This window comes from Oncorhynchus nerka, linkage group LG10, assembly GCF_034236695.1.
Source record: "Oncorhynchus nerka isolate Pitt River linkage group LG10, Oner_Uvic_2.0, whole genome shotgun sequence".
Taxonomy (NCBI): Eukaryota; Metazoa; Chordata; class Actinopteri; order Salmoniformes; family Salmonidae; genus Oncorhynchus; species Oncorhynchus nerka.
In genome coordinates, this window is record NC_088405.1 from 62,502,570 (window position 1) to 62,528,814 (window position 26,245).

Below are 26,245 nucleotides of genomic sequence, written 5' to 3' on the forward strand. Positions count from 1 at the left end.
AATTGTCCTAATGCATTTTTAATCATCATTCTTAAAATCCAACGATGTTATTAAACACATAGCACAACATGGAGTTACCCAAAATTGAACAAGAAACATGCAAGCCATCACAGGAAAAAAAAAAAAAAGGTTGAGTGGGATGGGTGAAACCAAATCCCTGCATTCTTAAAAAACAAAAAGGCAAAGTCATATTGGCAAAAGATCTACATGTACATTTCGCAAAGTAATAATTCATTTTCAAAAGATAATTTAAATTTAAGAACCAAAGTGCTGAGAATTTTGCAGTTGTACAGTGCTCAAGTTGATTTCATTTATCCCAATCTATTTTCTTCCAGTTGGGAGAAATTTGAGAAGATGGTGTCCATGAGGCTCCAGGCAACTCCTCCATATGTGCTGTTTGGGTCCAGGGCAAAACTGGGACTTTTCTATGTAGTTTACTATTTATTTGGATCCCATTCCCATTAGCTGTTACAATTTGACAACAAAAAAACAAGAACATGAAAGCATAAAAACACATGCCTTTTGGTTTTCCTGTACCAGTTAGCATCCCATTAGATATCGGAAATAATTACCTATGTAAAAACAGACCTTATACAGTAACTACCAATATTGGTGTATCGTTAATCGTTACAAAACTTTATATTGTATGACGTCCATAATTTATGAGTTGATTTTTTAATGTACATATATATACATTGAGGGTTTTGTTTTTTATTTGACAGAGAGAGATAGAGTCACAAAGGCAGTGGGACAGATTTGTACCCCCGCCGACACTGGCAAGCATGTGTTGTAGGCAGCAGTCCTAACTGCTAGACCACCCAGGCCATAAATCATGTGATTTTAACAAGTTCAGAGAAGCGATACATGTTTGTGCAGGTCTTAGCAATGAGATTGTACATTGACTATTGGACAAGCAGACTTAAAAGTAATAAACAATATTGTAAACAAATGTGTGATATGTTTCTATTCGAGTTAAATGAGTCTTACCACAGGAAACCCTCCTTGAGTTCAGTGAACTTGTGACGGACCATGAACGAGGCCAGAGCATCTGCTACCTGGGGAAACAAAAGCAATGTGGGTTTAGTTCGCAGACTTTACTTCCCAGACATTGAGAATAGGGTTGGGCGGTATACCGTATTTAACTTTATACACCAGTATTTATGCACGGACCGGTTTGGGTTTTTACATTACCTTCTATAACGGTATTTGAATGTTTTATTTGTTAAATGTGATACGCCGTGTGTAACGTCCATTTTTACAGTTTACACCGCTACTTGAGTCATCCCTCTCCGCTCCCTCTCTCCATGCCCCCTTCCACACAGACCTAGTCCCATCCTGTCACTCAAGGAGCGCATGTTGTTGCTTGACCATGAGACACTTTAGTTCAGTCTGCATGCTCAAAGCAGCACATGCAACAATGTTGATGACAATGATGCTGTTTGATCTTAATATAAATCCACAAGTGTTCTAGAATTACAATATTAGTTTTTGATTCTTACATCTGCAAACAGCTAGTGTGTATTTTCTTAGCAAGTTAAGCTAAAACGTGTTAGCCACTACTGCTAATCGCTAGTTAGCTGGCTAAGGTAGGAGACTAAACTCAGCAAAAAAGAAACATCCCTTTTTCAGGACCCTGTCTTTCAAAGATAATTCGTAAAAATCCAAATAACTTCACAGATCTTCATTGTAAAGGATCTAAACACGGTTTCCAATGCTTGTTCAATGAACCATAATCAATGAATGAACATGCACCTGTGGAACTGTTGTTAAGACACTAACAGCTTACAGACGGTAGGCAACTAAGGTCACAGTTATGAAAACTTAGGACACTAAAAGAGGCCTTTCTACTGACTCTGAAAAACACAAAAAGAAAGATGTCCACGGTACCTGCTCATCTGCATGAACGTGCCTTAGGCATGCTGCAAGGAGGCATGAGGACTGCAGATGTGGCCAGGGCAATAAATTGCAATGTCCGTACTGTGAGACGGCTAAGACAACGCTACAGGGAGACAGGACGGACAGCTGATCGTCCTCGCAGCGGCAGACTACGTGTAACACAGGATTGGTACATCCGATCATCACACCTGCGGGACAGGTACAGGATGGCAACAACAACTGCCCGAGTTACACCAGGAACGCACAATCCCTCCTACTGTGCTCAGACTGTCCGTAAAAGGCTGAGAGAGGCTGGAATGAGGGCTTGTAGGCCTGTTGTAAGGCAGGTCCTCACCAGACATCACCGGCAACAATGTCGCCTATAGGCACAAACCCACCGTCGCTGGACCAGACAGGACTGGAAAAAAGTGCTCTTCACTGATGAGTCGCGGGTTTTGTCTCACCAGGGGTGATGGTCAGATTCACGTTTATCATCGAAGGAATGAGTGTCACACCGAGGCATGTACCCTGGAGCGGGATCAATTGGGAGGTGGAGGGTCCGTCATGGTCTGGGGCGATGTGTCACACCATCATTGGACTGAGCTTGTTGTCATTGCAGGCAATCTCAACGCTATGCGTTACAGGGAAGACATCCTCCTCCCTCAAGTGGTACCCTTCCTGCAGGCTCATCCTGACATGACATACATTTACATTTACATTTAAGTCATTCATCTTATCCAGAGCGACTTACAAATTGGTGCATTCACCTTATGACCTCCAGTGGAACAGTAGTGCATCTAAATCTTTTCAGGGGGAGGGGGTGAGAGGGATTACTTTATCCTATCCTAGGTATTCCTTAAAGAGGTGGGGTTTCAGGTGTCTCCGGAAGGTGGTGATGACCCTCAAGCATGACAATGCCACCAGCCATACTGCTCGTTCTGTGCGCGATTTCGTGCAAAACAAGAATGTCAGTGTTCTGCCATGGCCAGCGAAGAGCCCGGATCTCAATCCCATTGAGCACGTCTGGGACTTGTTGGATCAGAGGGTGAGGGCTAGGGCCATTCCCCCCAGAAATGTCCAGGAACTTGCAGGTGCCTTGGTGGAAGAGTGGGGTAACATCTCACAGCAAGAACTGGCAAATTTAGTGCAGTCCATGAGGAGGAGATGCTGCATTAAGTACTGCAGTGCTGGTGGCCACACCAGATACTGTTACTTTTGACTCCCCCCCCCCCCTTTGTTCAGGGACACATTATTCCATTTCCATTAGTCACATGTCTGTGGAACTTGTTCAGTTTATGTCTCAGTTGTTGAATCTTGTTATGTTCATACAAATATTTACACATGTTAAGCTTGCTGAAAATAAACGCAGTTGACAGTGAGAGGACGTTTCTTTAATTGCCGAGTTTATAAAACAGTGTTAATTAACCTCTTGAAGCTAGGGGGCACTATTTTTATGTTTGGAAAAATAACGTTCCCAAAGTAAACGGCCTATTTCTCAGATGCTAGAATATGCATATAATTGACAGATTAGGATAGAAAACACTTTCCAAAACTGTCAAAATATTGTCTGCGAGGATAACAGAACTGATATTGCAGGGAAAACCTGCAATATCAGGATTTTATTTTTTTTGAAAAATGAGTGTGAAAGATCACATTGCGTAAGTGGATAGGTGGGGGCTCTCAGAGTGAGTTTTTGCGCTACAGAGTAAAGCAGCCATTGTTCCTCCCGCTGTTATTGAAAAACCTACACACTCGGTTGATATATTATCGAATATATATTTTTAAAACTCCCTGAGGAATGATTATAAAAAACATTTGACATGTTTCTGTGGACATTATGAAGACTATTTGGAATTTCCATCTGAGTTGTCGTGACCGCTCTTTCCTGTGGATTCCTGAACATAACGCGACAAACGAACAGAGGTATTTTGGGTATAAAAATAATCTTTATGGAACAAAAAGGAACATTTGTTGTGTAACTGGGAGTCTCGTGAGTGAAAACAGCCGAAGAGCAAAAGGTAAACTGTTAATTTGATTTCTTTTCTGATTTTCGTGACCAAGCTTCCTGATGCTAAGTGTACATAATGCTATGCTATCGATAAACTTACATAAACGCTTGGATTGCTTTCGCTGTAAAGCATAATTTCAAAATCTGAGACGACAGGTGGATTAACAAAAGGCTAAGCTGTGTTTCGCAATATTGCACATGTGATTTCATGAATATTGTTTTGTAATATTATTTGACTGTTGCGCTATGCTATTCAGCGGTTGCTGAAGAAAATGATCCCGCGACAGGGATGGGTAGCGTCAAGAAGTTTTAATTAAGTACCTCAATGGACCGTAAAGGTAATCACTCCACAAACTATCACCGTGCCCTTAAGGAAAACACAAATATTATGGACACATTAGAAATAGTGGATATTTGGAGACTAAAAAACCCAGACCTAGTGAGATAGACCGAGGAGACTTAATCAAGCTAGTCATCTTGACTACTGTCTCTTTCTCTCTTGCTTCAAAGTTGTAAAACGTTTTGATAGGAGACAGAATGTGATCGGATCATCATCTAATTGGCATTCACATAACTCTTATAGCTTTTCGACGGGGATATTGGAAATTTAATTTAAAGTTTACTGGAGGATAACTTATTTTTAACTAAGACAAAATCATTTTAACTGAATTTTTCCAGTATAATATAGGTTCAGCAAATACCCTTATTGTTTGGGTTACCTTTAAAAGTCATTCAATTCAATATTCATCAATAATAAAAAAGCAGTTTCTGGCTAAAGAGACAATACTAACAAGGTAAATCCATGCACTAATAGTACAGGTAGATATAAATAAAAACTACAGAGATACAAAATAAGTTAGAGGAAAAACAAAAATAACTTGAACTTTTTCAAGTACAATCTAATGTAATCGATTACAAAAATAAAGCAAAAGATCTGACAAATGCACAAAATTCTTCCTGAATCTCCAATACAGGAACGCTAACAAAAAGAATATGCAGAAACTCGTTACTGAATACATAGTCATCTATGATTCTCCGAATAATATTTTAAAAGAGGAAGCTAATTATTTTAGGCAGATGTTCTCCTTTCTGTCTCATCCTCTCCCACTGAATGAAGATTACAGTAAGGAATTATTTCCAGTACTTAATTGAGGCTATTAAATCATTTCAGTCTGGAAAAACCCCAGGGCTTGATGGCATACTGGTAGAGGTATATCAAGCCTTTTTTGATATACTAATTGTTTTAAACTACGGTGACCAGCAGAGATAGATGGGATGGGCTGAGGGAAGCTGAGGGTTGGGATGTGGAATTGGAGACAAGCGGGAGTGGAGTTGCTGTGCGGGAGATATGATTGTCAAAGTAAAACATATAAAAAAAGTCTAAAAAAACATAATAAAAAGTATGTTTGAATGACACTGAGGGGCAGTGTTTTAACAACTAATGCCGGTTTGCCTGAGGCTGATGCCGTGCAGGTGTTTGTATACATGCATATACACACTCATTCCAATAAACGCATAGAACACACACATACCGTACATGTAATAGTGCCAGACATGCACACAAACATATACAGTTAGCATTGCTGTTATGATTTGAGTTGTCCTTGATGTCCTTTGTTTAAAAAAAAAATGTTGTTTGCTGTTTTCTTCTGTCTTACTTTTTTCTCTTTAGTTCATTCGCTTGGATGTTGGTGCATTGGGGGGTTCTTGGGGGTTGGGAATGGAATTAATAGTATTTTTTATTATTATTATTATTATTGGGGGTATGACTGTGGGAGGGGTCTCGAATGGTTGAGGAACAGCTCAACCATTCGGGGGGGGGGGGGACTGAACCCTCCAAGGGTTTAAATTTTTTGGCCTGGTGGGAGATCTGTCAACGTGCCCTTGAGCTGGGAATTGACCCTGGATGCTTCTGTGTATCGCTCTGAATGGGATCTGTTGGATGACTGGTATGATGTAGCTGTTGAGCGGCTTCACTGCAAGTACATTGTATGTTTTGGATATTCAATAAAAAAATAAAACGAGCTAATAAAAGTACTGAGTCAGAGCAAACGTAGCTAGCTAATACAGCCTGATACCAGTACTGGTGGAGGCCTAAATCAGCATGTTGTTTGTGCAACAGTATCTTCTAAATCAAAGAGGAATAGGCAAAGCATGAATATGTTGGCTGTATGAATAAATATTTAATGTAGCCAAAGATTGTAGGGTCCCTGAGGAAACACTGAACATAACTTTGGTTCCTACCCTGTCACAATAACTCATCCATAGCATTTTCATTCATTGTCATGTCAAACACTGTACTCAAAGTGCCCACTATTAATTATATTCTAACTATATAATTATAGGCTATAATTATAGGCTAGATAATGTAGGCTAGTTGAGAACAAGTTCTCATTTACTGCGACCTGGCGTATAAAACAAACGGAGAAAGACCCATTGAAATCATTTGGAATGTATGTCTTGCCACCCTAGGGTCATGCACTACTCAAAGCAAATTTAGAACTTTTATTAATCAAAAACATAAAATAGCGTTTATTTTTATTTTTTATAAATAACATGATATTTTGGCCATATCGTCCAGCCCTAATTGAGAATAGTATTTTGTGTGCAATATTACTTACCCTGAACCTTGACTATCGCAACAAAATGGGAAACAAAGACATGCCAACTTGAAGTCATAGTTTCATGTGAGGATTTGGAAGAATGTACATTTTTTAACCATTAATTCCTCGTGGTTCAAATCAAAGTTTATTTGTCACGTGCGCCGAATAATACAACAGGTGTAGTAGACCATACAGTGAAATGCTTACTTACAGGCTCTAACCAATAGTGCAAAAAAATGTATTCGGGGAACAATAGGTAAGTAAAGAAATAAAACAGTAAAAAGTAGTGAGGCTACATAGACACAGGGTTAAAACAGAAACAACTCAATGGGTTAAGTTTAGGCATTCATACCAAGTGGTCAAGGTTAGGGCTATGGTTTGGGGAAAGCATAAAATGTTTATATTAAAAAATATATATTTTTTAAAAGGGCTTTAATTTAGTATCATCAAGTACTCTCACTGCTTGCTAGACAATTGTGAACTGCCGGGCACAGTGGTCTAATCAGCGTGCTCTGGATCTGAGCGTCGTGTGTTCCAGCCCAGAGCTCTGCCGTAGTTTTTAATTTTTGGGGTGAGCGCCGAGGACAGCATATATTGACATTCTCTTTTCAAACGTCCAAAATCGACATGTGTTTCTAGTAACCTGCCTGCACCAAGCAGTTGTTTAGCCTCATACCTTCATATCCAGACGGTTAAAACCCACTCACTTTTTCAGGGGCGTCCTCATGGACAGCATGGCCACACTGAGGGAGCACCTGCATCTGGAACTTCCCTGAACACAAACAGAACACAAATCTTCATGTGCAACACACTTCTATTGGATTTAAAGGACGTGACAGTAAACCAACAAGGAGTAGGTGGGGGAAGATCTACAGTGGGATTTCACGGTCACTATCGGCGCCATAATTGTAAACAACCAACCAACCTAACACACATTAATCTATGAGGCCGTCCTCACCTTGCATCTGTCCAATTGTGAGATCTTTATCAAGCCTGTCCACACCTGTAAAGAGGGAAATGTTATATCAACAATGTGTGCTCTAGTCCAATGTCAAAGACAAAAATGTATTTTAATTATATTGAAAACAATTTAAAGTCATGTGGATTAAAACTGACTTAACTAAGGGACTCACCAGCGAGCAGGAGCAGTTTTGGCACAGGGCAAGAGAGGAAGAGGGCAGACAGTCCACTGAACCAGCCCTCCCAGTACTTCTCTGTCTTTGACAGATCAATCTGCCAGGTATAGAGGCTCTCCTTCTTCACCTAAAGAAGGCCAAGAGACAGTTTATTTAACTAGGCAAGTCAGTTAAGATCAAATTCTTATTTACAATGACGGCCTACCCCAGCCAAGCCTTAACCCAGACGACACTGGGCCAATTGTGCGCCGCCCTATGTTAATTTACTCTTCATGTACACACTACAACAGACTGTGTAAAGGTGGGAAATGTAATACACTTCCCCAAGATTACATATGCACCCAGATGTATACATCAACTGGGTTGTTCCAAGAAAATAATAGCCTTTTATATATTTTTTTCACCCCAGCACAAGGTGCATCTGTGTAATGATAATGCTGTTTAATCAGCTTCATGATATGCCATACCTGTCAGGTGGATGGATTATCTTGGCAAAGGAGAAATGCTCACTAACAGGGATGTAAACAAATGCGTGCACAACATTTTGGAGAAATAAGCTTTTTGTGCTCATGGAAAATTTCGGGGATCTTTTTAACTCATTAAACCAACACTTTACATCTGTATACATTTTTTGTTCAGTATAAATAAAGGCTCGCTAAGGGGCCAAAATTCAGTATTTTGACATCTCTCCATCAACACTATAACTTCCAGGAAGATTTGAACCAAAATTGAAAAGCCCTAGTTATTTTGTTGCTTTCGATTAATTTCTTATTTATTTCATCTGATTAGTTATTAATTTGTCCCTCATTTTATGGTCACCCCTGTAACGTGTACTGAACTCTCATTTTAATATGGTAAAACCATTCATAAAATAAAATAAATGTCTAAAGAAACAAGTTACACTTCTCAACATGCACCGCATTTGTGGAATGGCCCAGCCACTAATGCCTAAGAAGACTCGTGCATACAAACCCACCTGAATACATACAGTACATTCGGAAAGTATTCAGACCCTTTCCCCACATTGTTGCGTTACAGCCCTATTCTAAATGTATTAAATAAAATGTTTTCCCATCAATCTACACACAATACCCAATAATGACAAAGCAAAACAACATTTAGAAACGTTAGCATTCAAAATTTAAAAAACAGAAATACCTTATTTACAATAAATAATCAGACCATTTGCTATGAGACTCAAAATTGAGCTCAGGAGCATCCGGTTTCCATTTGATCATTCTTGAGATGTTTCTACAAGTTGATTGGAGTCCACATGTGATAAATTAATTGATTGGACATGATTTGGAAAGGCACACACGTATCTATTTAAGGTCCTACAGTTAACAGTGCATGTCAGAGCAAAAACCAAGCGATGAGGTCAAAGGAATTGTGGGAGAACCTTCAAGAAGGACAACCATCTCTGCAGCACTCTACCAATCAGACCTTTATGGTAGAGTGGCCAGACAGAAGCTACTCCTCAGTAAAAGGCACATGACAGCCTGCTTGGAGTTTGCCAAAAGGCACCTAAAGGACTCTCAGACCATGAGAAAGAAGATTCTCTGGTCTGATGAAACCAAGATTGAACTCTTTGGCCTGAATTACAAGCGTCACGTCTGGAGTAAACCTGGCACCATCCATACAGTGAAGCATGGTGGAGGCAGCATCATTCTGTGGGGACATTTTTCAGCAGCAGGGACTGGGAGACTAGTCAGGATCGGGGGAAAGTACTGAGAGATCCTTGATGAAACCTGCTCCAGAGTGCTTCAGGACCTCAGACTGGGGTGAAGGTTCACCTTCCAACAGGACAGTGACCCATAGCACACAGCCAATACCATGCAGAAGTGGCTTCGGGATAAGTCTCTGCATGTCCTTGAGTGGCCCAACCAGAGCCTGAACTTGAACCCGATCGAACATCTCTGGAGAGACCTGAAAATAGCTGTGCAGCGAAGCTCCCCATCCAACCTGACGGTGCTTGAGAGGATCTGCAGAGAATAATACAGCTGTGCCAAGCTTGTAGCATCATATCCAAGAAGACAGTCATGGAAATTCAGTACTGAGAGAGACTTGGTCTTGGTCATTTCTTCAAACAATAATCTTTATTTAATATCGATTAATTATTGCAATAATTTACATTTACATTTAAGTCATTTAGCAGACGCTCTTATCCAGAGCGACTTACAAATTGGTGCGTTCACCTTAAGACATCCAGTGGAACAGCCACTTTACAATAGTGCATCTAAATATTTTAAGGGGGGTGAGAAGGATTACTTTATCCTATCCTAGGTATTCCTGAAAGAGGTGGGGTTTCAGGTGTCTCCGGAAGGTGGTGATTGACTCCGCTGTCCTGGCGTCGTGAGGGAGTTTGTTCCACCATTGGGGGGCCAGAGCAGCGAACAGTTTTGACTGGGCTGCGCAGGAACTGTACTTCCTCAGTGGTAGGGAGGCGAGCAGGCCAGAGGTGGATGAACGCAGTGCCCTTGTTTGGGTGTAGGGCCTGATCAGAGCCTGGAGGTACTGAGGTGCCGTTCCCCTCACAGCTCCGTAGGCAAGCACCATGGTCTTGTAGCGGATGCGAGCTTCAACTGGAAGCCAGTGGAGAGAGCGGAGGAGCGGGGTGACGTGAGAGAACTTGGGAAGGTTGAACACCAGACGGGCTGCGGCGTTCTGGATGAGTTGTAGGGGTTTAACGGCACAGGCAGGGAGCCCAGCCAACAGCGAGTTGCAGTAATCCAGACGGGAGATGACAAGTGCCTGGATTAGGACCTGCGCTGCTTCCTGTGTGAGGCAGGGTCGTACTCTGCGGATGTTGTAGAGCATGAACCTACAAGAACGGGCCACCGCCTTGATGTTAGTTGAGAACGACAGGGTGTTGTCCAGGATCACGCCAAGGTTCTTAGCGCTCTGGGAGAAGGACACAATGGAGTTGTCAACCGTGATGGCGAGATCATGGAATGGGCAGTCCTTCCCCGGGAGGAAGAGCAGCTCCGTCTTGCCGAGGTTCAGCTTGAGGTGGTGATCCGTCATCCACACTGATATGTCTGCCAGACATGCAGAGATGCGATTCGCCACCTGGTCATCAGAAGGGGAAAGGAGAAGATTAATTGTGTGTCGTCTGCATAGCAATGATAGGAGAGACCATGTGAGGTTATGACAGAGCCAAGTGACTTGGTGTATAGCGAGAATAGGAGAGGGCCTAGAACAGAGCCCTGGGGACGCCAGTGGTGAGAGCGTGTGGTGAGGAGACAGATTCTCGCCACGCCACCTGGTAGGAGCGACCTGTCAGGTAGGACGCAATCCAAGCGTGGGCCGCGCCGGGAGATGCCCAACTCGGAGAGGGTGGAGAGGAGGATCTGATGGTTCACAGTATCGAAGGCAGCCGATAGGTCTAGAAGGATGAGAGCAGAGGAGAGAGAGTTAGCTTTAGCAGTGCGGAGGGCCTCCGTGATACAGAGAAGAGCAGTCTCAGTTGAATGACTAGTCTTGAAACCTGACTGATTTGGATCAAGAAGGTCATTCTGAGAGAGATAGCGGGAGAGCTGGCCAAGGACGGCACGTTCAAGAGTTTTGGAGAGAAAAGAAAGAAGGGATACTGGTCTGTAGTTGTTGACATCGGAGGGATCGAGTGTAGGTTTTTTCAGAAGGGGTGCAACTCTCGCTCTCTTGAAGACAGAAGGGACGTAGCCAGCGGTCAGGGATGAGTTGATGAGCGAGGTGAGGTAAGGGAGAAGGTCTCCGGAAATGGTCTGGAGAAGAGAGGAGGGAATAGGGTCAAGCGGGCAGGTTGTTGGGCGGCCGGCCGTCACAAGACGCGAGATTTCATCTGGAGAGAGAGGGGAGAAAGAGGTCAGAGCACAGGGTAGGGCAGTGTGAGCAGAACCAGCGGTGTCGTTTGACTTAGCAAACGAGGATCGGATGTCGTCGACCTTCTTTTCAAAATGGTTGACGAAGTCATCTGCAGAGAGGGAGGAGGGGGGGAGGGGGGAGGAGGATTCAGGAGGGAGGAGAAGGTGGCAAAGAGCTTCCTAGGGTTAGAGGCAGATGCTTGGAATTTAGAGTGGTAGAAAGTGGCTTTAGCAGCAGAGACAGAAGAGGAAAATGTAGAGAGGAGGGAGTGAAAGGATGCCAGGTCCGCAGGGAGGCGAGTTTTCCTCCATTTCCGCTCGGCTGCCCGGAGCCCTGTTCTGTGAGCTCGCAATGAGTCGTCGAGCCACGGAGCAGGAGGGGAGGACCGAGCCGGCCTGGAGGATAGGGGACATAGAGAATCAAGGGATGCAGAAAGGGAGGAGAGGAGGGTTGAGGAGGCAGAATCAGGAGATAGGTTGGAGAAGGTTTGAGCAGAGGGAAGAGATGATAGGATGGAAGAGGAGAGAGTAGCGGGGGAGAGAGAGCGAAGATTGGGACGGCGCGATACCATCCGAGTAGGGGCAGTGTGGGAAGTGTTGGATGAGAGCAAGAGGGAAAAGGATACAAGGTAGTGGTCGGAGACTTGGAGGAGTTGCAGTGAGGTTAGTGGAAGAACAGCATCTAGTAAAGATGAGGTCGAACGTATTGCCTGCCTTGTGAGTAGAGGGGGAAGGTGAGAGGGTGAGGTCAAAAGAGGAGAGGAGTGGAAAGAAGGAGGCAGAGAGGAATGAGTCAAAGGTAGACGTGGGGAGGTTAAAGTCGCCCAGAACTGTGAGAGGTGAGCCGTCCTCAGGAAAGGAGCTTATCAAGGCATCAAGCTCATTGATGAACTCTCCGAGGGAACCTGGAGGGCGATAAATGATAAGGATGTTAAGCTTGAAAGGGCTGGTAACTGTGACAGCATGGAATTCAAAGGAGGCGATAGACAGATGGGTAAGGGAGAAAGAGAGAATGACCACTTGGGAGAGATGAGGATCCCGGTGCCACCACCCCGCTGACCAGAAGCTCTCGGGGTGTGCGAGAGCACGTGGGCGGACGAAGAGAGAGCAGTAGGAGTAGCGGTGTTGTCTGTGGTGATCCATGTTTCCGTCAGAGCCAAGAAGTCGAGGGACTGGAGGGAGACATAGGCTGAGATGAACTCTGCCTTGTTGGCCGCAGATCGGCAGTTCCAGAGGCTACCGGAGACCTGGAACTCCACGTGGGTCGTGCGCGCTGGGACCACCAGATTAGAGTGGCCGCGGCCACGCGGTGTGGAGCGTTTGTATGGTCTGTGCAGAGAGGAGAGAACAGGGATAGACAGACACATAGTTGACAGGCTACAGAAGAGGCTACGCTAATTTCAAAGGAGATTGGAATGACAAGTGGACTACACGTCTCGAATGTTCAGAAAGTTAAGCTTACGTAGCAGGAATCTTATTGACTAAAATAATTCAAATGATACAGTACTGCTGAAGTAGGCTAGCTGGCAGTGGCTGCGTTGTTGTTGTTCTATCTCTCTATAGTGCTGTTTCTTGTATTATGGTCTCTTGTTTCTTTAGAGGTTTCACTTTGTTGTCCTTTTTCTTTTCCTTTTTCTTCTGTCCTTATTTTGTCTTCCTTTCTTCTGTTAACTAGATATTTTTTGTTGTTATTATTTGTAAGCTAGCTAGCTTCTTCCAGGAGAGTCCCTAGCAACTGCTTAGCAACTGCTTAGCAACAAGTAAACAATTCAGCTAGCAATTCAGCTAGCTAAGATAACTGTACAATTTTATGAAAAATAGTTACTTCTTCTTTTTGGTTTGTTCCTTGTTTTGTCTTCTATTGAGTCTTGCAGTTTTCTCTTGATTTTTTCGATGTACTTCACTCTAAAAAAACATTTAAATCTCAATATATACAGGAGCTCATTTTTCAGCAGCTGCTCAATTTAGAACTCCGGAACAATAATGAGACCGTCAGCCCACGAGTCTTGATGGACTGTTAGGCGGAGAATCTAGCCTTTACAGACGATGCAGTTTTCCTATAGCTGATACCAAGATTGCTTAGTCAGTCACTTCTAACCTTCCCATAAGCCACCTTGGTTATCTACACAGGATGGTATTTTACTTAGCTTCCAAGATGCCAGGAAGATGAGACAGTGTGTGTTCTCTCTCTCTCTCAAATTTTTTATATAAATTTGTAAAGATTTCTAAAAACCAGTTTTGCTTTGTTATTGTGGGTCAGTGTGTAGATTGAGTGGGGGGGGAATGGTTTAATCAATTTTAGAATAAGGCTGCAACGTAACAAAATGTGGAAAAAGTCAAGGGGTCTGAATACTTTCCAAATGCACTGTAGGTATAAAATGTAGTTATTTTTAAATCAACAACATTTCCCACTAATCAGCTCAGCCCTGACCTCTTGGTCATCCTCCTTCTTTCTCTTGTGATTGGATTCTCCTTCCTCCTCCTCCTCTTCCTCTTCAATGATGACTTCACCGATGCTTTTGGAGACACCTGGACTGTTAAGGGGTTCCTCACATCTATGGAAGAGGTAAAGACTTATTTAGTTACAGGTCCTGAACAGTCACATCTGAAAGTCCAGACTTACATTTTCACCTGGCCTCCCATGGACACCCGGGCTGACTCAACGTTTCGGATCTGTCCACTCTTCACACTGATGGGGGATGGACAAGTTCAGAGAACACATTACTTGGATTATGCTCTATTAGTAAAGCATTTGAGTATTTTTATATAGACAGCATCTCACCTCCACTCAATGGCATTCTCCACAGACTTAAAGGTCTTTGGTCGACTCCTGAGGAAATTCTGCATACTGTTCAAGGCATCCATTGCAGTGCCTGAATAAATACAATAACACAAATATGATTAACTAATCAGTCAATCAATAAATTGATGAATACGCCTAGCTGTGTCATATCACTTTACTAGAAGCATATAAAACAATGAATTAATCAATTCTCTTTTTTCAGCTCCCCAATTGCTGCTTGTTTGATCATCAAAAGTCCCAATCATGGGACAAAAAAAACAACACAAGTACTATACTCACCTTCCACAACGTCAATGACACAAAGGCCAAGTAACGACGGCACGTGGTTGGCTGCAGCGGTATGAACTGCTATAGCTCCACCCATGCTGTGTCCAATCATCATGATCGGAGGCGGGTTTTCTCCATAGAGTGCCTCAACCACTTTGCCAATGTCCCTGGTGGAAACAACACCAGCATCAACCAACTGTAGGAACGATCTCACTCATACAAACCAGCCTTATCCAGCTCCTCAAACAACCAGACAACAGAATATGGACAATATAGGAATCTCTGTCCCTTAGTTTCCAGAACAGAGACGTCAGTTTCTTCCCACTGGCACTTTGTTGATATAAACACTATGTTGGGGATGCAGCAAGCCTGTTTTCTCTTTGCATCAAACAGCAGATTAGTGTCTCAGTGGGAGGCAGCAGCAGATGGTTCATCTGACTCAGTCCTCTCTCTCCAGCAGGTTCTCTTCACCCCCTGCAGTACACCTACACCACTGCCTCCTGTCCTGTCCTGTTCCCTCCCATACAATCTCAACAACACAATACCTCCCTCATCACTCGCCCTGCAGAACACTCATCTCTGAATGACAGAGTGTGTGGGTAATTTTATCTGTAAATGTTAGTAGCCAAAATATTCCTGACAACTTACTTGGCCATTGTTTCCGCTGAGAGATCGTCAGAATTCTTTACTTTGGTGTCACCTGTGTGGGACAGAAGATTGTACAATTTTTTTTTTTATAAAAAAAAACGAATACTATTGAGACGATTGAATGTGAGGTAACCAGATGAAATGTGTGTTATCATGAGGAAGAGTTAGCCACTCACCATGGGCCCTGAGGTCCATAGCCAACACCCTGCAGTTAATTCTGTTGTATATCACCTCCTGAAAACACAAACCAACTCTGTGTAAACTGTTAACTCTGGCCTGAATGCAGTGTCAATCTGTGCTATAAGGCAGGCTCACAAACATCCTGCTCCATATTCAACAGTCACTTAACACAACCTTAAATGCAAGACATGTTGTGATGGTACAGTGGTTCCTCCTTTAAAAAGTTGCATTATACTGCAGCACACCTTGCGGGCTGCTGCAGCATTCTATGGCATGTTATTTAATTGTCAGCCATTTTTTCATAGTCTCCCATATTGGCATTACTAGATAATTGAAAACCTTTTTTGTAATAACATAGTATATGGGATTAAGAAATGTGGCTTAATTAATTAGATTCATATTATGGTGTTTATATTCTGAGAAAGACGAAACCCTCAGGGTTTCCATTAGGATGGAATGGAAAATATTGGAAAAATATTGCGCTGTTCAACGTGACGGTCGGGAGTAGGCTACAGCATAAGAGGATTGGAGGATTCTAAATTAATATCTAAGGTGCATAACATTTCCACACCCTAATTGTAGTGTAAGCAATACTAATTTCGCTTATGGCAGGCCTATGGTATATCTAAAAATATGTTTTTCAATGACGTGACTCTCCAGTAATAATTACATTTAGAGGATTTTACATTGATATCTAAGGGGCATTTTCCATTAGCGTCTGTGAGAATATCTAAGGGGCTTTTATATAATTCTAAATTATAATTATTTTTAAATAAAATTTTAAAAAACTTTTTTTAAATCGCTTGTTTAAAAAGTAAAGATATTTTGGAGATTTCGTTTTCATTTAACCTAGAGTGAGAAAATGGCAATTCTTGAACATGGGGTGAGACATTCTCACTAATTTGTAAATAAAGCCAGTTTGCCATTTAGAATAATTTATTTCAGGAGAAACCTAACTTGATTATTTAGCATACATCACTTGCTTATATTCTGTCAACACATATCTTAAGAATATAATTGAACATTTTAGTTTCTCCATGCTTGTCTCAGAGCAGCGCAAAACAGTGCTGAAATAGACGTCCACAGCAGGAAGGCGCATACATAAACATACACACACACATTATATATAAATAAATGATATTTTGGAGATTGTCGTTTTCAAAACAAAGACAGTGAGCAATTGTAATCTGAATAAAAGTAATAATAAATAGTAAATAATATTTATAAAGGCCAAAATATAGCTCTGCTAATAGCCATAATGATGCTGTACAACGTGACCATGTGTGTTTGAAAGAGTATTTTCCAGTAAGCAACAATTTCTATGCCTTCATTAGACAACCTTGTTCCAATATTTCAGTGATATTTATTCCCATAGTAATTCATTATGGATCAATAACTAAATCAACACCTGCATTTTGAAAGAGTATTTCTATCATTAGTTTATTAATGACAATATAAAGATGCTGATGAAGAAATACAGTACAATATGTTTTACACTTGGATAATGAAAGCATTTTGAAATATAAGCCACCTGCATTTGTTTATTAGGCTACTGTGCAGTCTGACAAGTAAACATAGCCTACAATACACACAATTCAGTTTCACTGACAGCCGCAATTTATTTGTATTTTTTCCCGATTTATGTCACCCATTCATTGTCAGAGACACAGTAGGACCCAAAAGCAGAATCAGAACTAACTCCCCGTTGTGCTGGTCTGGAGCAATGACGTGGTGACGCAGGGTACTGTACTAAATCACAAATTACCTCTAAGTCCCGCAGCATAATGTTGCAACATTTAAAGGAGGAACCACTGTAGTGTGTGTACATAAAACAGGATGGGTGCTCTATCTGGTATTTGATAGTATTACTCACAGTGAACACAGCCCAGGAGAGAGCAGAGTGGCCTCCTCCATGGAGCAGTAGAAGCACAGGACCATGCTGGCCACTGCTATAGATTCTGAACGTGTGCAGAGTAGTCAAGGAATATAGAGTCTAGACACATCAGGGCTTCTGTTAAAGCCAATAAAACTTGCCAGGAGAAAAAAAAAATATCCTATGGCAAATTAATACTTTATATTCATTGATGGAAATACCAATTGATGGAAATACAGTAGACCCTCATGCTTATCGGTCTATAGGATAATTTCCACAACTTTGTGGAATTCGGCCTCGAGTCATCGTGTATCTTATTTATCCAACAACTATCACAACTAAAGTAAAAAGACCGTCCTCACATAGTCAACTGAGTTTATTTTCAGCAAACTTAACATGAGTAAATATTTGAATGAACATAACTAGATTCAACAACTGAGACAAACGGAACAAGTTCCAAAGACGTGACAAACAGAAATTGAATAATGCGTCCCTGAATAAAGGAGGGGGGGGGGTCAAAATCAGAAGTAACAGTCAGTATCTGGTGTGGACACCAGCTGCATTGAGTACTGCAGTGCATCTCCTCCTCATGGACTGCACCAGATTTGCCAGTTCTTGCTGTGAGATGTTACCCCTGCAACACATTGCGTTGAGATTGTTGCCTGCAATGACAACAAGCTCAGTCTGATGATGCTGTGATACACCGCCCCAGACCATGACGGAACCTCCACCTCCAAATCGATCCCTCTCCAGAGTAGTAACACTCATTCCTTTGACGATAAAGGTGAATCTGACCATCACCCCTGGTGAGACAAAACCATGACTTGTTAGTGAAGAGCACTTTTTGCCAATCCTGTCTGGGTCCAGCGACGGTGGTTGTGTGCCCATAGGCAACGTTGTGCCGGTGATGTCTGGTGAGGACCTGCCTTACAACAGGCCTACAAGCCCGCAGTTCAGCCTCTCTCAGCCTATTGCGGACAGTCTGAGCACTGATGGAGGGATTGTGCGTTCCTGTTGTAACTCGGGCAGTTGTTGTTGCCATCTGACAAGTTAACATAGCCGACATACAATGCATACTAGAGGCCAACCGATTAATTAGGGCCGATTTCAAGTTTTCATAACAAATCGGTAATCGCCATTTTTTTGACACCGATTATGGTCGATTACATTGCACACCACGAGGAGACTGCATGGCAGGCTGACTACCTGTTATGCGAGTGCTGCAAGGAGCCAATATAAGGTGCTAGTTAGCATTAAACGAACTTATAAAAAAACAAACAATCACTTGTTAACTACACATGGTTGATGATATTACTAGTTTATCCTGCGTTGCATATAATCAATAATATATCATTTATCATTGAATCACAGCCTACTTCGCCAAATGGGTGATTTAACAAGAGCATTCGCGAAAAAAGCCCTGTCGTTGCATCAATGTGTACCTAACCATAAACATCTACACCTTTCTTAAAATCAATACACAAGTATATATTTTTAAACCTGCATATTTAGTTAATATTGCCTGCTAACATGAATTACCTTTAACTAGGGAAATTGTGTCACTTCTCTTGCGTTCTGTGTAACAGAGTCAGGGTATGCAGCAGTTTGGGCCGCCTGGCTCGTTGCGAACTGTGTGAAGACCATTTCTTCCTAACAAAGACAGCCAACTTCGCCAAAAGGTGGATGATTTAACAAAAGCGCACTTGCGAAAAAAGCACAATCGTTGCACGAATGTACCTAACCATAAACATCAATGCCTTTCTTAAAATCAATACACAGAAGTATAATTTTTTTAAACCTGCATATTTAGTTAAAATAAATTAATGTTAGCATGCCATATTAACTAGGCAAATTGTGTCACTTCTCTTGCGTTCATTGCATGCAGTCAGGGTATATGCAACAGTTTGGGGCATCTGACTCATTGCGAACTAATTTGCCAGAATTTTGCATAATTATGACATAACATAGAAGGTTATGTAATGTAACAGCAATATTTAGATTTATGGATGCCACCCGTTAGATAAAATACGGAACAGTTCTGTATTTCACTGAAAGAATAAACGTTTTGTTTTCTAAATGATAGGTCATTAATATGGTCAAATCTGTAAACTAATGCTCGTATTTCTGTGTGTTATTACATTGTAATTAAGTCTATGATAGCGCAGTCTGACTGAGCGGTGGTAGGCAGCAGCAGGCTCGTAAGCATTCATTCAAACAGCACATCCCCGCGTTTGCCAGCAGCTCTTCCCAATGCTTCAAGCATTGTGCTGTTTATGACTTCAAGCCTATCAACTCCCGAGATTAGGCTGGCAATACTAAAGTACCTATTAGAACATCCAATAGTCAAAGGTATATGAAATATAAATGGTATAGAAAGAAAGTCCTTTAATAACGACAACCTAAAACTTCTTACCTGGGAATATTCAAGACTCATGTTAAAAGGAACCACCAGCTTTCATATGTTCTCATGTTCTGAGCAAGGAACTGAAACGTTAGCTTTCTTACATGGCATATATTGCACTTTTACTTTCTTCTCCAACACTTTGTTTTTGCATTATTTAAACCAAATTGAACAAGTTTCATTATTTGAGACTACATTTATTTTATTGATGTATTATATTAAGTTAAAATAAGTGTTCATTGTTCATTCAGTATTGTTGTAATTGTCATTATTACAAATATATATATAAAAATTGGCCGATTAAATCGGTATCGGGTTTTTGTTAGGTCCTCCAATAATCGGTATCGGCGTTGAAAAATCATAATCGGTCGACCTCTAATACATACTGTAGTAAACAAGGCCATGTCCAGACTTTCCCGGTGACCTCAAGTACCCTCAATAATGGCTGAAATAGAGAATGCGGGCAAGCGGGAGACCGGGGTTCAATTCCCCGATGGGGAGTATGGAGTAGGCTGTCCCTGTAAATAAGAATTTGTTCTTAACCGATTCCTTGTGTGTTATTTCATAGTTGTGATGTCTTCACTATTATTCTACAATGTAGTGTTGGATTCAACATTTTGAACATTGAGATATTAAATAAATGATAGAGAAGAAGCATAGAATATTAGGAGTGAAAGAGACTGGGTTTTAGGTCAGAAGTTAATGGTTTTCTGTAGAAAGCCAGATGGCGTTGGAATGTGTTGGGGGAAGGGAGGAGAGCACTGCGTTGATACAGGAAAGAGATGGACATCTGTGGATTAGGTAAGGTCAGGAGGTGAGGTCAGATCCCCTTAAGGGAGTAATAAGGGTTTGGTATCTGGTTACCCTTTTCCTGTTGAACCATAAGATGTAAGGATTGGAAGGAAGGAGGAGTGTCTCAAGTGGGATGTATATAACTGTGATGGTGAGAAATATTTTGCTGTTAACACAGCTGTACAGAACCTTTGGGAAGTATTAAACTTGGTTAAGCTTCTCTAGGGTCCGTGAGTCATTTACGCTGAAAAATAAGAACCTAGCAGTAGAAAATAGTAAAAATAAAGAAATCCTGGAGTGAGAAGGTGTCCAAACTTTTGATTGGTACTTGCTTAATTAATTTGATTAATTACAGAAAAGTCACAACAGTTGTTGTTGTACCGGTCCCACAGGTGTGATGATCGGATGTACCAATCCTGTGCAGGCATTATTACACATGGTCTGCCACAGAGAGGACGTTCAGCTGTCCGACCTGTCTACCTGTAGCGCTGTTTTTGGCGTCTCACAGTACGGACATTGCAATTTATTGCCCTGGCCACATCTACTGTCCTCATGTCTCCTTGCAGCATGCCTAAGGCACGTTCCTGCACATGAGCAGGGATCTTGAGCATCTTTCTTTGTGTTTTTCAGAGCCAGTAGAAAGGCCTCTTTAGTGTCCTAAGTTTTCATAACTGTGACATTAATTGCCTACCGTCTATAAACTGCTAGTGTCTTAACGACAGTTCCACAAGTGCATGTTTATTAATTGTTTATTGTTCATTGAACATGCATGGAAATCAGTGTTTAAACCCTTTACAATGAAGAGCTGTGAAGTCATTTGGATTTTTACAAATTATCTTTGAAAGACAAGGTTCTGAAAAAGGGACATTTCTTTTCTTTGCTGAGTTTATGTGCACAACATACAGAACCGATTTTAAATGGGGATTTATTTTGCTTCTCCATAGTCCATAAATTGAATAAAAATTGTAAAAGCAATTGCCTGTTAAGAACAGTTTCAGTGCATAATTAAAAAAAGCTACCATTTTTAATGGTAATTGAAGCACCATTAAACTGCAGGCAACAGGCTATCAGCGCATCACCCACTACTTTGCATTTTGAAAAAAAAAATACTAGTTCATTGTTTGAAACCTGAATGTTTTACTTCATATGAGGCATGTCTTAGCTTGCTTCAAAGCAGCCTATCTCTAAAGCGCTCCACCAATCAGAGTGGTGACGAGAGTGGACAGACAGAAGCCACACCAGAACTAAGTACTGAGAGATCCATGATGAAAACCTGCTCCAGAGGGCTCAGGACCTCAGACTGGGGCGAAGGTTCACCTTCCAACAGGACAACGACCCTAAGCACACAGCCAAGACAATGCAGGAGTGGCTTCGGGACAAGTCTCTGAATGTCCTTGAGTGGACCAGCCAGAGCATGGCGTTGAACCTGACCTAACATCTCTGGAGACACCTGAAAATAGCTGTGCAGCAACACTCCCCATCCAACCTGACAGAGCTTGAGAGGATCTGCAGAAAAAAACTAATGGAGAAACTCCCCAAATACAGATGTGCCAAGCTTGTAGCATCATACTCAAGAAGACTAGAGGCTGTAATCCCTGCCAAATACCTAAGTAAAAAGCTATAACGTAACAAAAATGTGGAAAATGTGAAGATGCACTGCATCTACCGTAGCTTTGATTGGACTGTCAATATCATACTTTCAAAATTTTAGCAGGCACCCAGTCATCATGAATCATGTCAACAATCTACTGGCAAATCGTTTTCAACCTTGACATAAATTTAGATAAAACGTATCGGTGCTCATCGGCCAAACATTAAACAACAAGTTGGAAATCGCAAATTCAACAATGAGTGGTTTGGAAGGAATCAGTGGATAACTGCAAGAGTTGCAAAGCAATCACTATTTTGCATCCCCTGCCTGCTATTCGGCGGAGGGAGTGTGGTCCAAGTCTCAGTTTAAGGGTGTCTTTTTCAAGCTTAAAGGATTAACATTCACATGCAACACTATGAGCCAGAAAAGGTTGAATAGATTGGTTATGCTGTCAATCCAGCATGACTTCTGCCGCGTTCAAAACAAATGGAAACTCTGAACTGGGTAATTTCAGACTTCAGTGAGTTCAAGACAACTGGGAACTCTGGAAAAAAAACTAGCTCCAACTGGGGAAAATACATTTTGAACGGTGATCCAACTCAAAATTCCAAGTCGTGAACTCGGGCCTCTAGTTTTTTTCCAAGTTCCCAGTTGTCTTGAGCACCACAAATCCAGAGAATACAGAACTTTGATGACAATGTTTCATGACAAAATTTGCCCAAAAGATGGAGCACCGCGCCAACTTCCTGTTCAAGTGAGTGCAGCACAACGATGAATCCAAAAAGGTCTTGTATGCTACTGCATAAATGATATGCCAAGGAGATACTTATACTGTAGCTAGGAAAGTAATACTAAGTGTATGTGGTGTAGTAAGCCGTTAGTAGCCCATGTGCCTCACCCTAATAATTTGGTCCTTTTCCCCCTCAGAATTTAGCCTACTGTTCTGACTTGGTGGTGCACATGTAGCCTATAGCATGTTTTAGAGAAATGTTATCATCAAATATTGAAAGCTTTCATTGTCTGCTTATACGACCCCGTTATTTATACCACGGTTCTGACTTGGTGTACAGGGAGAAAACTAAGAATGGCCCATGTTCTGAATTCTGTCGCTGTACATTTCAAAAGTCCCGAATTTTTTTTTTATATTGACTACGCCCGTCTTAGCTCACTCATCAATGTCCTAATCAAAATTACAGATGGCCTCTTATCTCCTCATCATTCCCTTATGCCATAGTTTGTACATCTCAATTGTAAGTAGAAATTAAGCAAGTCAACTATATCAGCTGTTTGGTTTTTTTAAAGGCAGTAAATGAGGCTAAATGAACTGTTTCGCTGCCAGACAAGGCTCTGCTGAAAGCCAGGTGTAGCAGTGGTAAGAAATCACTCCATGGTGCTGAAAAGAAAGCTCGGCTGTTGGGACAGCTTTACATAGGCCCTAACAGTTTGTGGGCACCGTTTGTCACCTTTATAGTGCAATTCATTTATTGTTTAGTGGCTTTGCTGGCATGCATAAGTATATAAAAAAAATAAAAAAAATTTTTTAAAGGAGTTTGCCCCACCAAGATTTACATGCCAAAATCACCACTGTTCAAGGCACATTATCTTCACAAATATTTAAGATACTGTTCACTAATCAGCTGGGACTATTGCCACCGGCGCTGCCAAAATTGCAGGCACCCCCAAATAGGCATAGGTCTACGAGTTTATGATTTAAAACAATTCACAGCTATTTTTCTTTTTATAAGTTAATGATTATCGATTCCGCTGTGGCCAAGTAATATTTCCATTTACTTTAGTATTGGATCCACCGCTATGCCATTTCTCTCCTGTTCTATTGGTTTTCATCTCAACTTTCTATTGATGTCCAGAAGCCAAAGGCACCATACTGTACTAGTCATAATAGCAACCCATCCTAGTTGTTGCATCTTAAGATTAACCCTCTATTCAAAGTTTCTAACATATGGAACCGCTATAAGGTTTGCTGTTTAGAATGTTGTTTTCCCACGAATTGCATTTTGGCAATTGCTTGAAAATGAAGTTTTATTGTCTGCTTCATCACAGGAGTTACACGTTATGTTAAAACACATGAACATAATCTAAATGTGATGCAGTTCATTCTGAGCACCATGGGTGGACGCCCTAATGGGTTCTTAAAGGCACTGCACGGTCAATCTGCCGTCTGTATTGGCCGTGCAGCATTTACAGCCACTGCAGAAGGCAGGGCATTCATACCTCTTGCACTTCGAAGAGAAGTGCAGAGCTGTTGTCAAGGAAGTGAGTTTGTGTTTCCAGGACCTCCTGCCCCCACCTACTGTCAACCAATCATGTCAATGCAGAGCTATATGGAGCCCACTGCATTGTTACAAAATGTGGGCAGCGCATGGTGATGCAGTACTCAGCAATTAACACATCCTCCATATGGAGTCTCCGACCACATTTTCAGTTCAAGCATAAATTGTCTCTTACAATTTAAATTTCTCAAATGGCCGGTAAATTAAAATCTCCCGGTCACGTTGTCCAGTGCCACATATGCTCATGATGCACTGGATCAGGATTTACACACTGTATGAAAGGCTTTGTATTATTTAAAAAAATAAGATACATTATTCATGGTTCTATTCAATGTGTAGAAGTACAGTAGCAAGCTGTAAAGGATATATCTTTGCCGTTATCGTTTTCCACTTCAACATCTTCCATCGTTTCAAAGTATTGACTCCAGGACAGAGGGGAGAAGTCTCTCTTCCGTCCAGGTCTGTCTCAGGTGGAGTACAAGAAACAGGAAGATTACACTGTTTAAAATAGTCAGTCCTACATTATCCTCTAGTTCAAGCCCAGTAGTACACACTCAAATAACAAAAGTGATGAATATGGAGGCAGCACAACCCATAAAAGAGTCGTAGCTAGAAAGCTTAGCAACTGCTTTCAGAACGGTCACTTGACTCAAGTTACTGATGACAGCCTTCTGACCTGTCAAAACCAGCTGTCTGTCGCACTTGAATGGAACAACAAGTGAATAAGAGCATTGTTCACGACAAGATAATATAATTGAAACGCCTCACTAGTTTCAGTACCAAATGTCAACTGTCAGATAGATTGAACAGTTACTTTAGCTAACTTGCTAACGTTACCCATTTAGCTTGCTAACGTTACCCATTTAGCTTGCTAACGTTACCCATTTAGCTTGCTAACGTACCCATTTAGCTTGCTAACGTTACCCATTTAGCTTGCTAACGTTACCCATTTAGCTTGCTAACGTTACCCATTTAGCTTGCTAGCAATGTTGTGAACTTAGCTAGCTAGCTTTGCCACAGTTAAAAATAGAAAGAGACTGTTGTTGGCTCATGTTAGTTAGCTATGCATTCTCCAGTTGCAGTGCTTAGTCACAACTATCAGAGAAAACCTCGCCAAGCACCCCAACTACTGTACTGACTATGAACTCACCCCATTCTCATTTTAGACCCAGACTGCAAACCTCCTGGCACGGGAGGTTTGGAGGCTAACACATTCAAATGCAGCTGTTTCTCCATTCAGTCGAACGCGGGGCCAAGGCCGTTCAGTCAACTACCAAATCTTGACCCTCCTTCTAACCAACCATACGCTACGATTTTTCTTCCAATACCGGGTAGCTTTTTCGCAGCAACAAATTGAAAAGAAATCTGCAAATGCAGCTAATATTGTTCTCATTTCACGACACAACCAATCCTCTCCCACAACCCATTTGCCACATTGCACTCTGGGATATGTCTGCACACTGTACACTATTCTCAACTAAAACACCGAGATACAGACATACAAAAACTACATTTCCCAGAAAACGTGGCTTGACATATGTAAATAGTAAAAGATGACGTAATCATTTTTACCGAAATTATAATCATTATCATAATACCAACTGTTATGATCATAATAGTCATAACTGGAAACCTAATCATCATCATCATCCCTGGGGTGCAAGTTAATGTAATACCTCTATGGGTGAAAGGCATCAGTCCCCTGCATACAGGTATGTACACCTTTGTGTGCAAGTGTGCATCAATAAAAGGAGGTGAATTATATTACTGGTGGGCACTACCATACAGTAACCAGTAGAATGCAGTGTGATGCAGGGCAGAGATGAGCAGTGTCCTTTTTATACACACCTGACTCCTCAGTCAAAGCAATTAAGAACTAGCCTCAATTCTGACATGTGCAATGATGTGTGTATGCTCTTGTGTGTCTGTGGTAAC

General features: G+C 41.6%; 1 protein-coding gene across 1 annotated transcript; it reads right to left on the reverse strand.

Moving 5' to 3' along the window:
- On the reverse strand, positions 1 to 25,753 carry LOC115135778 (protein phosphatase methylesterase 1-like). Its single transcript, XM_065023657.1, has 14 exons — positions 25,461 to 25,753; positions 24,677 to 24,771; positions 17,236 to 17,327; positions 15,359 to 15,416; positions 15,183 to 15,234; positions 14,547 to 14,701; positions 14,247 to 14,337; positions 14,088 to 14,153; positions 13,896 to 14,019; positions 7,620 to 7,749; positions 7,445 to 7,489; positions 7,194 to 7,258; positions 988 to 1,055; positions 1 to 465 (listed from the first exon to the last, which is right to left on the reverse strand). Exons 1-14 carry the CDS (start codon positions 25,544 to 25,546, stop codon positions 462 to 464), a joined length of 1,131 nt encoding a protein of 376 aa, XP_064879729.1. The 5' UTR covers positions 25,547 to 25,753; the 3' UTR covers positions 1 to 461.
- Between the last annotated feature and the right edge of the window lie 492 nt (positions 25,754 to 26,245).